The 17318-nt window shown below is 39.3% G+C and overlaps 1 protein-coding gene across 5 annotated transcripts in view; it reads right to left on the bottom strand.

Moving 5' to 3' along the window:
• The window catches only part of ESRP1 (epithelial splicing regulatory protein 1), a 52349-nt gene that overhangs the window by 22096 nt on the left and 12935 nt on the right, over window positions 1–17318 (bottom strand). For 4 of the 5 annotated variants that reach the window (XM_089517644.1, XM_089517641.1, XM_089517640.1 and 1 more), the window contains exons 5-10: window positions 11651–11749; window positions 10033–10087; window positions 8021–8131; window positions 5257–5389; window positions 5124–5166; window positions 641–942 (exon numbers count right to left, since the gene is read on the bottom strand). In XM_089517644.1, the coding sequence (XP_089373770.1) occupies window positions 641–942; window positions 5124–5166; window positions 5257–5389; window positions 8021–8131; window positions 10033–10087; window positions 11651–11749 (743 nt within the window). The remainder of the gene's footprint in view (window positions 1–640; window positions 943–5123; window positions 5167–5256; window positions 5390–8020; window positions 8132–10032; window positions 10088–11650; window positions 11750–17318) is intronic. The other variant, XM_089517642.1, reaches the window with a different exon arrangement.

The following is a 17318-nucleotide window of genomic DNA, read 5'->3' as shown; positions in this document are numbered from 1 at the left end:
AGTATAAATTTCAAATATCAAACCTTGATATTTCCACTTTTTTAAGGGACACCATTTTGCTATGTCATTATATTTAATGATACTTGAGCATACACAGATTTTGTTATACACGGGGGATCTTGGAACCAAACCCCAGCATATAACAAGGGTCCACTGTATAACTGGTTGCTTTGCCTCAAAGAGCAAAATGTCTCGGGCTGCCCCAGACCTGACTCTGATCCACCTGTCACCCATTTGCCCCTTACAACTTCACATGTTAGATTAGTTTCATAACAGACAGAACTCAGCAGGATTAGACCAAAGGCCTATCTACTCTACCCTCCTGTCCAACAGAGGTGAAGCAAATGCCTCTGGGAAACCCACAAACAGGACTTGATGCAACTGCTTCCTGCTTGCATCCCCTAACAACTCATATTTAAAGACATTGTCTCTAATATAGTCACAATGGCTCTTGGCCACTGATAAGACTTATCCTCCATGAATTTATAAAATCCCTCTTTAAAGCCATACAACTTGGTATTCATCACTATTATGCTAGCAAATTTCATAGTCTGACTATGTAGCATGTGAAGCCATGTTTTCTTTCACCCATCCTTCCTTAGCACCACTCACCATAAGATTAGTAAACAAGGGGACTTACCTGCTGGACCTCAGCTGCTGTACTCCTGAAGAGTTCTATGTACCTTTTACCCAACAAGTCCTTGTGTTTCTTTAATGCATTCTGTGCATATTCCTCACAAGCAAAGAGCACAAACGCATCCCCTGTTGGCCTATTGTCAGGATAGGTCACAAAAAGTATTCCTTCTTTTCCACCTGTCACCGGACAGTGTTGACCAAAAAATGCTAACACCTCTTCTGTTGTTACGTTGAATGGGAGACCCCTCATGCGAACAATCACTTGGTTCTCTTTAGACAGGAACTGAGCCACTTCATTGGATGTGCCTTTTGAAGAGAAACCAGAAAAATCATGAGATAAGCTGTTCCTCTCATAGGGTTATGAAGAAGAAAGGGTGTGTCTAAGAACAAGAGGTCATTCCAGATGGATGATACATAGCACTACCATAGAATGATAGAGTTGGAAGAGACCACAAGGGCCATCCACTCCAACCCCTTGCCATACAGGAATACACAATCAAAGCACTCTAGATAGATGGCCATCCAGCTTCTGCCATAAAAACTCCAAAGGAGGAGGCTCCCCCAAGGCAGCGTATTCCATTGTCAAACAACTCTTACTGTCAGGAAGTTCTTTCTCATGTTTAGGTGGAATTTTTTCTTCCTGTAGTTTGAATCCATTGGACCATGTCCTAGTCACTGGAGTAGCAAAAAACAAGCTTGCTCCATCAATATGTAAACGTAAATATAAAATTAAAGGTTTCCCCTTTGACAAGGTTGTCAAGTCATGTCTGACTGTAGGGGGTGGTGCTCATCTCCATTACTAAGCTAAAGAGCTAGTGTTGTCAAAGACGATTCTGTGGTTATGTGGCCAGCATGTCTGCATGGAATGCTGTTACCTTCCCACTGAAGAGGTACCTATTTATCTACTTGCACTTTTACATGCTTTCGAACTGCTAGGTTAACAGAAGATGGGACTAGTGATGGGAGCCCACTCCATCACACAGCACTTAGGCCTTGAACTGCCGACCTTGCAGTCATCAGAGTCAGTATCTTAACCACTGAGCCACTGCGTCCCTCAATATGACATCCCTTCAAAGACTTAAACAAGACTATCATGTCTCTTTTTAACTTTCTCTTATGCAGGCTAAACATACCCAGCTCCCTAAGATATTCCTCACGGGGCATAGTTTTCAGACCTTTCACCATTTGAGTCACCCTTTCTGGACACAGTCCAACTTGTCAATATCCCTCTTGAATTGTGGTGTCCAGAACTGGACATGGTATTCCAGGTGAAGACTGACCAAAGTAGAATAGAGCGGTACTATTATTTCCTTCATTCTAGACACTAAATATCAGTTAGAAGACTTGTGTTTTCTCTTCCTTATTGGATATTTTGTTGGATAAAACAAGATGAATGCACTAGGAAAATACAGGAGGGTTATGAAAAGAATTATTTATTTATTTTTATTTATTGAAACATTTGTTTATTGCCTCTAGGGCCTGAGAGGCAATGCAAAACAGATAAAAACATTCTTAAAAAAACATTTTAAAAACTATTTTTAAAACCTGACACAATTAAAGCAGACCAAGGGCTAGCCTTGACTTTAAGGACCAAAGACCAAGCAAAACAGTGTGGTCTTGGCTTTCAGGCCAGAAGCTCAAAAGGGAAGGAGCCCATCTGACGTCCCTTGGAAGGAAGCTCCACAACCAAGGGGCCACTATTGAAAAAGCCCCTCACCAATCTAACCTCTTAGGGTAATGGGACACAAGACAAGATCTCAAATTCTAAGCAAATTCATACTGGAAGAAAGAGTCCTTCAGATATTCTTGCCTGAATAATGTAAGGCTTTGTAAATTAAAAACAGCATCTTGAGTTGAGCTCAGAAGCAAATCAGAAGCCAGTGTAGTTGACAGAATAGTGATATGTGATCTCTAAAGTATTCACTACAATCTGGCCACAGCATTTTGCACTAGCTGAAGGTGCTGAATACTTTAAAGGGCAGCTTCATATACAGTGCATTACAGCAGACTAATCAGAAGTAATTATGTCATGAATCACTGTGGCCAAACCAGCCCCTGCTTAGAAAGGAGCACAACTGAGACATCAGGGAAAGGTGGGCAAAGGCATTATCTGACACACTCCAAATTCTGTGAATGGTGCAAGATATTTAATGCGAAAATGGGGATGGCATTTCATTTTTTTATAAATTTTACTGATATTTGCTGAATTCTTCCTATTTGGGAAAGAATTTGAAGTTTCATTTCATTTTTGTGATCTGCTTTTATATTTGATGTTTTTAATTTGTCTTTTCTCTTCTACATAGTAATTTTTTTTATTCCTCTATTTAATTGTTATTATCTTAGAGTGTATGCCTTGGGCAGGCTTTTATATACTCCTTAATTTTACCGACTTTGTACAGCGCTGTGTATAATTACAGCGCTCTAGAAATAAAGTTTAATAATAATAATAATAGTAATAATTTTTCAAAAAAGAAGATAGGAGAAACTGAAACTGACAGCTTCATCCATCCAATTCCTGAGATATGAGTGCTTCTGTCTAAAATTCTGAATTTTAATGCCTGCCTGTTAGTGCCACCAGTTTATTCTGAGAGGTTCCTCATCTTTAACATCTATAAAGAGAGAAGTAACAGCATGGACTTCTTCATGCTGGGAACAGCTCTTAACTACTGAATTTGCATGTTGAAGGAGCAAAATGTAATTTCAGATAACATTTGAAGGATTTACCACAAAAAAAAAGATAAAAATTAAAAATGCACACATTTCTAATATTTGGGATGGAGGAAGAAAGAGAAATGGACAGAATTTCCCATCCCAATTATAAAAAACTTTTTCTGCAAGATCTTCCAATATATGAATCCTCTTCCTGTGTGGTCTTTGATATATTTCAGACCAACAGAAAACTGAAGCTTCTTTACTTCTCTGTAAGAGCCAGAAATAATACCACAAGGGACACACCCCAACAAGTCTGGCAATGCAATTCCTTCAGTTCTTTTTGAGGTCCACCCTCACCTGAGGCAATGCGTAGGCTTGATTTAGTGTCTGAGTTCTCAAATCAAAAATGTATTTACGTAGTCCCATCAGCACCTCTGGTACATTCCAGAGCAGAAAGAAAAGGTTCAAGCCCCATTTTATAATGTATCTTAATTACCATCCTTCCTAGGTATATAGATTAAGACAACTATTTAATATTCAGAAAAGATTTATCTCAACAATCTGTGTGTTGTGCATGTGTACATGTGTTGGGGGAGAACTTTGCTTTTTTAAAGTACTCCAAGAGACTACAAATAGGTGAGGGTTTTAGTTTAACTCATTTTTACTGGAATTTTCAATAATCCACACTGAGAATGTGAAGAAACTGGGAACAAACAGTGGAATGTGAGAAAAGCTGAAATTGTCAGGTTGCTCATGTCAGCCCAGGGCTTGAGTGTTTAACACTAAGAAGTCTGGGTTGGAATTGCTCTGCACGCAACCATTTTAGGGTTTGCAACCTCTTTTTTCAGAGGCTCCTCATTTTCCAAGTGGCAGGCAAGTACAATCTGGACCTCTCCGTGCTAGAAATGGATACCTGTTTGATATGGCCGCTGTGGATAGGTAAACATTTTATTTCGGTTTCTTTATGAAAAATGTACCAAAATTAGCAGATATATTTGTAGTGGAAAGAACTTAAGCCAAAAAATTAAATGTGTTAGAAAGCAAAACAAGGAGGAAGACTCCACTACTCTCCAAGGGAGTGTGTTCCACTGTCAAACAGCCCTTACTGTCAGGAAGTTCCTCCTAATGTTGAGCTGGAATCTCTTTTCCTGAAGTTTGCATCCATTGTTCCATGTTCTGTTCTCTGGAGCAGCAGAAAACAAACTTGCTCCCTCCTCAATATGACATCCCGTCAAGTATTTAAACAAGGCTATCATATCACCTTTTAACCTTCTCCAGACTAAACATCCCCAGCTCCCTAAGGTGTTCCTCATAGGGCATGGTTTCAAGACCCTTCACCATTTTAGTCTCCCTCCTTTGGACATGCTCTAGTTTCTCAATGTCCTTCTTGAATTGTGGTGCCCAGAGCTGGACACAGTATTCCAGGTGGGGCCTGACCAAAGCAGAATAGAGTGGCACTATTACTTCCCTTGATCTAAACACTATACTTTTATTTATGCAGCCTAAAATCACATTGGCCTTTTTAGCTGCTGCATCACACTGTTGACTCATGTCGTATGTGTGCAATTTTGCAACATTGGACATAGGCTAGAATGGGCAGCTGCCAGGATTGGGGCATATGCAAGACCTCAAGAGGAACCCCCAAAACCCCGCCATGCTCACCCCTCACTGCACCCATTCATCTCTGGAAGTTGTCAGACTTTTAAAAAATCCCAACAATATTTTAAAACTAAAAATACCTCCACATCCCCTAGGAGATTTGGGGGAAGGCTTGTCTGCCATTTACTTTTAACCATTCATATCTTTAAAATGGATTACAGTGAGAGAAAGGTTACCTCCAGCAATTTTCAAGAAGTCTTCTCCAGTTGCTTTGTACACCTGAAAAAGAGGTAGGTAGGAGTTATTACACCGAAACAAAACTTTCCACTGTTTCATCCAAATACAAATTCCAGAGCTTGAGCAACGTACCTCAATGTACCGGTTCCCCATGTGATGCTTGTGTCTTTGCAATGCTAGGTCCCTGTGTTCTTCACTTACAAACCTGACAAGAGCTTCTCCATTCCTCCTGCCTTGGGCATTAAGACAAAGTGCAGCCCCTCCCCTAAAGCAAACAGAAGCAGAGATAAGTTACAGAAGCACACTTACTTTCCCACAAAATCTGCACTTAAATGAATAAAAGGAAACACCCTTGGCTACTGCTCAGTGCCATCACACCCTTCTTTCAGAAACAGGAATAGTTGATTCTCTCATGAGAACTTCAGCAGCAAAGCATTTCTCTTGTGTACACACTAATTCTATTAAATACATTGAAACAAACAGATATTTTATATTTCTGTAAACTGAATTAACAGTAATGCAGAAGGAGAAGGAAAGGCCCTCTGCCTTAACCTATTTGTATTTTTCAAACAGAAGGATGGAGCTATTGACTCTTGAACCATCTGTATTGCCTCTTTACAGTTGCTTCTACTAGAATGGAGGGATGGAAATAATATTTGAAAATATTTTTAAAGGTTGAAAAATTGTTTTTTCAGCTATTGGGAAATGTGCTTAAGGAGAATTCTAGATGTGTGAGAATCTTTACATTTTAGGACATTCTGAACAAAAAATACATGTGTTTTTTCAGCAAAGAAAATGCTGGTTTCTGCTGCTGTAGTTTTCTGAAAATTAGCCATTTTCTGAAAACAGCATTTCCTGAGCAGAAAGTTACTTGTATTTGTAGGAAACAGCATTCTTGCACTGAAAATACTTGCTTTCCGTGCCAAAATTGCTATTTTATGTGCAAAAACACTGTACACATTTTTGTAGAGAATTAATCCCAAACTGTGAATTGTCTTTGAAAACTGCACAGATTTTGATGCCTTTTTCATGGCAAGTAGAAAAATGATAAAATTATTCATTCTTGCCAGTAAGAATGAAATTTACACAAGAATGTTTAAAATGGCTCAAGATTCTTTTAAGTTTAGTAACTTATTAGAAGCTATTCATTAAAAGATGTGCAGCTTAAGAGAAGTTAGAAGAACATGGATTACTTCTGTCCTTCAACATACTTTTTGTGCAAGGTTTACATCCGTCCTTCAGAAAGGAAGAACATACACATCCCTTACCGTTCACGTACTTGGGATCTGTGGTTTTCCTCCTTTGTGGATGGCAAGCGGGGAGGAACAAAATGGGGGTGTGCCCCCGGGAGCACACCCCCATTATAATCAATGGGGCTTGAATATTTGTGATATTTCTGATTCACGGGGATGGGTCTGGAACTGATCCCTCATGAATCAGGAGGGACAAGTGTATACCCAAATCTGTTTCCCCCTCTTCCCATAAAAGCAGGAAATCCCCAATGAAGTTCTGTGCTACTCCCTCCATTGTTTTCCTTTCATTCTTAGTAAGCCCACAGTATCACTACATTGGATATTGGTGTGCCACAAAGTTATCCCCTAGAAATATTATGGATTTGTCCTTCAATCAAGTGCATCATTTTCATAGTTTTTGTGGGGGTTTTGGGCTATGTGGCCATGTTCCAGAAAAGTTTCTTCCTGACGTTTTGCCACCATCATTTTCACTACTACTGTTCAGCTATTCTGATTCTGAGGATTTGTCTCTGTGTTTCCAATAACAGAAGCAGATTTCATGTCTGTTCAACATTTCATAGTTGTAACTGCTCTTTACTTTATTTACCGTGTGAACAAAAAGCGAGTTAACACTCATTATTTGAAGCAGAAATGATCCCTTTATAGCCTCTTTGTTGCATTAAAATTATATTTTGCCTAGTTGTGTGTGCATGTTGAAAAATAAACCCTCTTCCACTGTTTTTCCTTTTGAAGCCACCTGGAAAGCTAATGTTGAGTCTTTATTTTAATTTATTACTTATTTTATTTACATCCCGCTTTCCTCCCAAATGGGATTCAAAGGAGCTAATAGTATAAATTAAAACAAAGCAGTTAAAATAATATGAAGTACAAACATTTTTTTTTAAAAGAATTAAACATTATAAAAGTTAAAACACTATTTTTAAAACATTAGAATTTAAAACAATTAAAACAATTAAAACACAATGCATATCAAAACAGGCACACCTAGATACGCATCACTCCACCATGGTCTTGTTTATAAACTGTTTATAAATTGAATATTATAAACTGAATGAATGCACTGTCCAACTCACCACTAGCGATATCATATCATTTGTTTTGGGGAGACATGCACTGACAGAGGGAACACAACCTTTTCCTGTGTCTGGAAGAGACAGTGGAAAAGCTACATTCTTAGACTACAACTCCCTGAATGTGCCAGGCAGCATGACTACTGGTCATACTGGCTGGGGCAATTGGGGCATTGTAATAATGTTTCCAAGGTTTGGGGTAGAAATGTGAGGATTTCCCTGATGTCACACTGACTTTAAAACCACGAAAGAACTGTAAGGCCTTCCCTGTTGGAGACACCTGGAGTGCCATGCTGTTCCTGTGTGGTGCTGGGGTTTATTAGAATGGGAACAAACTGCCACCCCCAGCCTCTTCTCAAGTGGCAGATAGAGAATAAATAGGTCAGGGACTTAGCTGCCACCTTGTTGATGCCCCTACCCCAGACCCATATGCTCTTATGTTCAGCATAACATCAGCAGGCACTCCCCTCTCCAAAGGCTTGAGGAGAAACAAGGGCAGTCAATAAAATGACCCAGGGAAATACTTTGAGAATATGGTTGAAGGTTAAAAAACATGTCTCAGACAAAACTAACTTGGCAATATTCAGGCCTTTGAAGAACCTTGCAACGTCCTGATCTGATGACTGCCATGGTAAGCCTCTTGCCCGGATTACAGTGTTATCATCTACTAGTTCCATCTTGCTGCTGCAGATCAAAAGCAGAGAGATATTAACATATTTTTCACGAACTCAAATCCACAAAGTTCTTTTAAACAATTTGCAAACAATTAAAAGGAGGACTTTAAACATTTCTACCAGTTTTGGGCTCGGACATGGTGTAAACTTTGCGTCTTCTGGAACTTACATATTTTTGCCAGTCGACTTCTGGTCCTTAGGTATGCCAGATTTCACTTCCTCTACACTTACACATTTTCTTTCAAACTAAGGTTGTGTTTTTCCTTGGTCATTCTGGGGTCATTTTCCCAATTCCTTCATCTCAAAATGAGCTCTCAGTTCTTTGCCATTCACTGTCAAAACACTGTACTTAGAACCTGAATTCTATGTTGTGCTTCCTCTGCAGAAATATTGCTCCAATTATATAGACAGAAAAATTGATGCAAGGGATGTCATTACTGCTAGCCTGGGAAAAAAATTCATATGACACTTGCTACTGCAATGCTTCTTCCCTACTTGTTTTCCCCATTACTTCTTCCAGATTATATATTTCTTAGAGGCAGAAACATGTATGCATTCTTACTAAGATGCCATCCATTCTGATAGTAGTTACTAATAATTTTTCTTCTGAGTGGATATAGAATGGATACACATCAGGACGTACAATCTCCTCATTCCGGTGCTTTCTGTATGTGTTGGACTAGACCACTTAGCACTCTCAGGGCATATTATTGTGTATTCCTGCATGGCAGGGGGTTGGACTGGATGGCTCTTGTGGTCTCTTCCAACTCTATGCTATATTCTGAGGTGATGGAATTTGTAGTCCAAAAATCAGCACTCAGCTCCTTAGCCAGGCACTATCTTCCAGACTAACCAAGTTTTGGGACAGGGTCTTTGGAAAGATGAAATGGGGGGAGCGGGATGATGAAATCACCTTGAGCTCCTTGGACAGATGATGAGGTATAAATATAATAATGTTGGAACAGAGAAATGGTCTGACTGCTGTTGTTTTGTTCACCATCAAATCAACTTCAATTTATAGTGAGAAACTTCCAAGTATAAATGAGAAACCTCCAAGACCTCATCAACTGACTTGCTCATGTCTTCCCAACTCATGGCTATGGCTTCCTTGATTGAATCAATCCACCTGTAGATGGCCCACTAGTAGGGCAATATTCATCTGCGCTGTTTAGCTGTCTAAAGTATTGTTTCTGCACTTTTATCTTGTGGACACTGATATTCATATATTTATCTTCTTCTGTAACAAATGCCATCTATATATCTTGTGGCAATCAGTTTCATAAGGTAATTCAAGTGTTCATCTGGGAGTGGTGAGCACATGTCATCATTAACAGATGAAGGGCAGCCTGTAAATCATTTCTCTCTATCTTCATGAGGCTTAGTCAGATCAACTCAAAGTATTTGGGGTCTCAAGAAAGAATTCACAACATGAAGAAAATTGAAGAAGAGAGAATGACATACAAGATTATTCATTTATTCATTCCCTACATTCCCTAAAGAAGGGTTTATATTCATGCAGACTTACATGAACTGCAATTCCCACCATTCTTCACTACTAGTTATGCCCACTATGGCTTCTGGGACTTGCAGTGCTACACCATCTGGAGGGCCACATGATTCTCACCCCTGTTCTAGTGGAGTCCTTGGCCCTCCAGATATGTTAGTCTCCAAATCCCACCAGCTCCAGCCAACATGGCCAATGGTAAGTGGTTGTGAGAGTTGTAGTCCAAAACATCTGGAGGATCAAAGGTATCTTCAGTCATAAGGAAACTTAATAGCTGGATCCAGGTATGAACAAACCCTAATGAGGTCTACCATCAAGTACACACAATTTGCAGGTTTTATCCAGAAGGTTGGATACAGTGTTAAAATAAATTATGGGTTGTGATTGTTGTTTTTAAAAGAACTTACCAAGTTCCACTTTCAAATTTGTAGTTCACCCTTTCTGGATCTGAAAACCTGTGATCTACAAAACACAGCATCAAATTAGTCCTGCTTTTAGCAACATGTCTAAAGAGGAAGATAAAACATGTGTCACAGAGAAAAAAAAGTAAAGTATAACAATGTTTTCAAAACATGGTGATCTGATGGGAGCTCGTGGACCCTTCTTCTTTCCTGCCACCACATACAAGATGCTTTCCCTCTGTTAACCTTATTTTTGTGTGCTATACACTTCCACTATAATAGCTGGTCTTATACCTGCTTTTTCAAACAAATGCATTTTTAGAAAACCAAAGTCAGTTAAATGCTTTGCATGTTGCTGTTGCTTTTAAAGTCCCAGATTCCTTCTCTAGATTGACAAATGCCCTGTAACTCTTCAGTACTTCTGCCATGAATGACAGAGCTGCTGGCACCGTTCATTGTACGTATAACTCAGCTATATGGATGAAAAATCTGACAACGCAGCATGTACAATTACAATTCTGAGCCATCCTTACCATCAGCTAAAATGAGGCAACTATTACAAGGCAGCAAATGCTGGGGGTGGACTGCAACTGACACCTAACAATTTCTCCTAAGCTTTCTTTGCATTCCCTTAGAAGACTGTTGGAAGCCTTCCTAAGCATCCTTTACATTTCTTGGAAGACTCTTGGAAGACTGAGCTTTCTTTGTGTTCTGCACCCTTTAAACAAGCCTACAACACCCAGTGCAAAGGTGCAGTCCTGTTCATACACACTGAAGCAAAATCACCTGCAGATGGAGTTTAAGGAGTGTGGGCAATCCTGTTTTTGCTTCAAATATATTTATTAAAAATATTTCTATCCTCCTCTTTCTAAGATACAAATGATTTTAAATAGGCACTTCAATGATTAAACACTTTAACAAGTTAAATGAAGAGAGACCAAAACAGATTACAATAGCTTAACATGATTTAAAACCATGTGCTGCTGCTGTGCGTGCCTACAAGTCATTTCCTATCATGGAGTTTTCTTGGTAGGTTTCTTTAGATGCGGTTTGCCATTGCCACCCTCTGAGGCTGAGAGTGTGTGACTTGCCCAAGGTCACCTAATGGGTTTTCATGGCCAAGCTGGGATTCAAAGCTTGTCCTCCAAAGTTGCAGTCCAACACTCAAACCACTACACCATGCTGGATCTCACTAAAATCATGTACATGTCAGGATTTGTGCAAAACAAATTAGACCTTGCAAAAGGATTTAGTAAATGGTTTTCAACTGGTACTGGAATACAGCCATGTTGGTGCCAGATGGGCCTCTACAGGAACATATTCCATAGCTAGAATGCCACAGCAGATCTTGGGCTGCCCATATCACCATGACCTTTTTATCCAGTTTGTTTTTAAATGTATATCCCAACTTCTATGCCTCTAGTTAAAAACTTGATGTTAAAGCAGAACTGGCATAGTAGTCTTTACTATCTGGACAGACCACGAAGTATCAAAGAAGAAACTTAGGACACACCTGTACATACTGTAAACCAAGAAAGAAAAAAGTGGGAGAGAGAGAGAAAATAAACATTTATGTCTTGACTTAAAATATTCCCATTATCCCAGAAATATACTTCTTGCTTACTGTAAGGTTCTGAAATTAATGTTAAAATGATGTTTCCCATGTCTTCCACTTGAGATATTCCATGACGCTGCACTGAACTGTTCTTGTCAAGATTCAGATCTGAGCATTAGTGTTAAGTCAAAGAAACTTAAATATTTTAAACATACTTTAAAAACCAAATTTATGTTTCAGGAACGATACGTAATTCTGTTTTAATTTACAAGCCCATCTCATATTCCCAAATCATTATTATTTATTAATAATTTATTATTATTATTATTATTATTATTATTATTATTAACCTTTATTTATAAAGCGCTGTAAATTTACACAGCGCTGTACATACAGTCTTTTTAATTGGAAGGTTCCCTGCCCTCAGGCTTACAATCTAAAAAGACACGACACAAAGGGAGTGGTGGTGGGGAAGAGGCCTCTCTAGTAGGATAATACATATAAAATATATAGCAATACAGGAAATGATTCAATAAACAGACAGCAAAAGAACATCAAATAGCAAGTGACAATTATGCAATGCCTGCGAATGCCCTGAACAGGATGGTCTTCAACTCCGTTTTGAAGCTGGTTAAAGAAGTGATGGCTCTTGCTCGCGGGGGAAGAAGGTTCTAGGCATGAGGGTCAGTGAGTGAAAAGGGGCGAATCCGGGATGGGGCAGAGGAAATCCTGGGCTGGGACAACAGACCTTGACTACCAGAACGGAGGACCCTAGTGGGAAGGTGAGGAGAAATAAGGTCTAATAAGTAAGGAGGGGCCAGCCCATGGAAGGCTTTAAATGTCGACAGCAGGAGCTTATACTGAATGCAGAAAGGGAGGGGGAGCCAGTGAAGGGATGCCAACACAGGAGAGATGTGGTCAGAGCGATGGGTGGAAGTGATAATGTGTGCAGCTGAACACTGAACAGAGATTAAAGGACGGAGGTGAGAAAGAGGAAGCCTAGCCAGGAGGACGTTACAGTAATCAAGTCGTGAGACCACTAGGGCATGGACCAGGATCTTGGCAGTAGAGGCGGAGAGAAATGGTCAGATTTCATCATCACATCCACCCCCACACCATTAAAAGAAGAACCAGAAACAGGCTTGGATGCCATGCAGCAAGGATGAGGAATATGAGTTTTCTAGAATACATCTCCATCGTAACTCACTACTGGCCAAGCTGGCTAATGACTGAGGAGTCCAGCAACACACATTCCCCATTCCTGCTATCTGGGCTATTGGCCAGTGCCTTATTTACTGGAGAAGGGGGGGAAATACTTCTTTGCTGATTCTGCCTCCTTGAACAACTCTCCTACACAGGGTTCCCCCAAGCATGGAGAGCAGACTGAGAAACAGGGAGAAAAAGAGCTCTCAGGAGAATGGGTTGAAGACAGTGCCTGCTAGTGAGATCGTTCCATAAGCATAAAAAAAATCAGAGGTTGTTTTAATCAGTGGAGTTAACATGGCTTTTAGAAAAGCATGAAAATATTAGCAACATTGATCAAGTCTCTCTCTGTGTCACTCACACACATTATTTCTGGGGTTATTCCTCAGCTTGTACCCAACTTGTTGAGGACAATTACACTTTGTAATCTGCTTAGGGAGTGCTTAAGTGCACTGATAAGTGGTATAGAAATGTACTTGCTATTGCTATTTTCAGTACATAGTGTACAGACAATAATTTTAATATGCTAACTTATACATAGACATTAAAATAAAATAAATCTGTCATGTTTTTGCATGTCTTGCCATATATTAATATAACATATGCAAAACAAGCTTTTAAAAATTCTTATGTAGTGTTGATGGCATCTGAATTTGTTGTTGTTGCATGTGTCTTCAAGTCATTTCAGACTTATGGCAAGCTTATTACAGAGTTTTCTTGTGAGAATTTGTTCCTCCTCTGAATCTGTGCGACTTGTCCAAGATTACCCAGTGAGTTTCCATGGCTGAGTGGGGAAGTCAAACCCTGATATCCAGAGCTGCAGTCCAATGTTCAAACCACTATACTAGACTGGCTCACTGGCTGAATACATATATTTCAATATGTAATTTTTAAAAAAGGATTGTTTCTTTTTCTACAGATATATATTTAAACAAGTGATTGACAATAATATCCTATCAATACCATCTGGCGTATGAATGACAGAATTATTGTCTGCACACAACATTCTGTGTTCCCTTCCCTTTGCTATTCCCAAACAGATTGGTAGGACTCTGCAGCTGAGCTTCCTCAGAAATTGTAAGAGATGTACAATGATCAAGCAGTAAGAAATATTAAGACAGCAATTGTTGTGTTTTCCCAGGAATAATAAAAGCTGGCTGCAATCTATTCTATGCACACTTATTAAGGAGTAAGCACCAATGAATATATGGAGGGCAATTATAAATACACATGTACTTGACAGAGTCCTCATATTTCAAGATCTTTCAGTGATAATGGATAGGAAAAATAATCTTCCCTTCCTCTTTACCAGTAAACAAAAATTAGTAACAACCTACTTGCAAAGTTTAGCCCCCCACCCCAGTCTTAAAAACAGGTCTAGGTTTCAGCAAAAATGCAGGCTTTTTTTAAAAAAAACATTATCATTGGATCTTGTGAAAATCTAGACATGCCTGATGCAGTCTTGCCTCATGATGTGTAAAATGCTAGTTCATCTTTCCCATTTTCTTTAGCCACTCTAGGAAAACTTTCTAATACGTCTGCACAATTTTACACCATCACCAAATATGTAAGGAGCTTACTTTGTTGTCCTGCATCCTAGTTTTCCCAAAGATCCATACCATGGATTTCTGCTGAATGTGAAAATAAGGTCACAGATACTATTTTTTATGAACACAAAGGTCAGAATACTAAAGTCAACTGAGTAACACCAGGTGTTTTAACTCCAAATATGCTCAATATTGGCTGTCAAATGATTTCTGCATGCCTGATTGTTAGAGGACAGGCGAATGTATCCTCTGAAGGTACATAATTTATTAGTAGCGAGGCAAGTTTGATTCACTCCACCTTTGAGGCATTTGCTACCATGAACTGGCTGAGCAAGCTTTGCAAGTGTAGAGCAGCAGTGATGTAGGCTGGGCAAGCAAAGCAGACAGATCCTAAAGAAGCCAAAGTATTTACAGATAAGTTAAAACACACACACACACACACCACAGATCCCTAGTTATTTTTTTGGCAAATAGCATTCTAAGGTCAAAGTAATCTCACAAATCAACTTAATATTTATACCTATGCTATATACAGCAAAGTGTAATGTGGTGTATAACTGGCTAGGCTGTAATGTTCCAGGAGGGATGCAAGAGTTTTTGTAGATCAAGTAAATATAAATAATCAGTATGATACTACAGCACAAAAGGCCATATCACCTTACGTTTAAATAGAAATGATTCTACCCAGGCTTCAGAAGTGGCACATTACTACTCCACATCAGTTGAAATCCTAAATTCAGGTCTATGCATTAGAGCTGGACAGAGATGAAGAGAACATAAGTGTCAGGTAATATAGATAAAACTTATGAAACAAGAATGTTATTTTCAATGAATTGTCATAAATAATATGCAATACTTGGATCACATTATTAAAGTACATCAGGTTAAAATCTGGGATTTAATGTGAAATGACAGCAGCACTCTAAAAATAAGGCATTTTCTACTTTCTGCCCAAAATAATGACACAAGGGCTAACATGTACAGCAGTAGTCAGCAAACCAAGTTACACTGTGAAGCACCAGATTCTCCATGCTACATGTAGATGTTTAACTGTCATCTTCTTTTTGCTTTCAATGAAAAATAGCCTACACCCAACAATGGAAGAACAACAAGGAAAGATTGCTTAACTCCTTCACTCTTCAAAGTGTGCTTTCCCCACTATGTTCAAAACACAGCAGGGAGGCTGAGCATAGATATGGAAGTTTCCCAGTCCCTCAGAGTTTGATTTACCACACATGCTAGAAATCTAGTGACATCTCATGAGATCATCCATAGGGATGAAGGTATATTTTATGGACTCCACTTCTGTGAGCTTTGCAGTATTTACAAGTCTCATTTATTTACACACATCAAAACAGTATGGAGGTTTACTTTCCCACTGCATAAGAAACACAGTTTTGTCCAGTAAATAACACTATTCTCCAAGTATGTTCGACAGTCCTTACTTCTGTAAAAATAAGCCCCAATTACTTCAAAGTAAGCATGGACAGGATTTCACTTTAACCCAGAATTGGTCAGTATCCCTATATCCATATTGATCATATTAAATCTGTTTCTTAGAAGCCATAAATGTGCAGTGCAAAATGCCTGTGGGCTGAAAAACCACAGGTTTTGGACTGGGTTTCTCAATGTACAAAGGCTTTATTTTACTTCGCACTGATATGTTTTAATTGTTGTAGCAGTATGCATTCTTCCTAACTTCAGTCCACCACTGGGGACAGTTATGTGGTTCAACAGAAGTTACAACTGCTACAGCTTAGCTGAGTTGGTTCTTATGATTTATTAGCAGATGGGGAACCTCCCCATTCTCTTTATTGCTCATCTCAACACCTCAGTATCATCACATGCTGGAACATGCACACTAGGAAGGAGGAGAAACTGAGTCCCCATCACACCAGACCAGAGAGTTTGCATCTTACCTGACTATTCAGCATAAGATGAATTGAACAAGTGAGCACAAAGTGAGAAAGCTCCCACTAGCCAAAGGCCTCTCCCTCATCCCTGTTACTCTTGGTGTAATAAGGCAGGAAGGGTGAGAAAAGACTGATTACAAAGTGCTCTGGAACTCATAGCTAACCAACCTCACAAGTTTGTTGTAAGAATAGAAATGACTGATTACAAGTGTCCTGGGACACTTCAGCTCAGTGGAGAAATGGTGGAATTTAACTGTAACCAGTCCATACCTTCATACATACACAGACACATATTCCCAGAACATAAAGAATATGACCTGAATATGTGCCAATCACTGGATTTATGCATATACTGTATGTGGCTCTTCTCAAAATAATAACCAGAAACCAAACTCTGCACCCTTGGTCTTCCAAGTAGGAGGTCTCACTCCGATAAGGAACACATTGTGGCCTCTCCCCAAGACATGGCTATGCACTGTATTCACCAGAGGTGCAGGCATTAACATCACCATAGCATTCCAGGCCCCCAGATTTACTTGTGGTGCTTTCTGTCAGAGCTAGACTGAGAGTCAGGCATTTTTCATAGCTGGTCTTTTTCACTATCCATTCCACATCTGAAATAAACAGCAGGAACAAATGAACTTCTCTACTGACACTGTTATCACTTGCTTGCATTGACAGTATTTTGTTTATACTTGTTTAAAAGTGACATAATTTAAATGGGGTATGTGTACCAACACAGTACCCAAGATAAATCATGCCAGCAAGCTGTGTTTGTTGTTGTTGTATGCCTTCAAGCCATTCCTGACTTATGATGACTCTATCACAGGGTTTTCTTGGCAAGATTTGTTCAGAGGAGGTTTGCCATTGCTTTCCCCTGAGGCTGAAAGAATATGACTTCCTAATGTCACCCAGTGGGTTTCCACAGTCAAGTTGGGAATCAAACCCTGGTCTCCAGAGTCATAGTCCAACACAAACAATTACACCACGCTGGCTATGCACTAGAATATAAACACAAAAAGCATATGACAAAGGTAGGGCTTGGAAGTCACTCATTACAATTTTTTTTTACCT

Source organism: Sceloporus occidentalis, unplaced genomic scaffold (assembly GCF_023333645.1).
Source record: "Sceloporus occidentalis isolate IW3139 unplaced genomic scaffold, rSceOcc1.0.p SCAF_3, whole genome shotgun sequence".
In the NCBI taxonomy this organism is placed as follows: domain Eukaryota; kingdom Metazoa; phylum Chordata; class Lepidosauria; order Squamata; family Phrynosomatidae; genus Sceloporus; species Sceloporus occidentalis.
The sequence above is the reverse complement of the archived record's forward strand: the minus strand, read 5'-3'. Positions and strand labels throughout refer to the sequence as shown.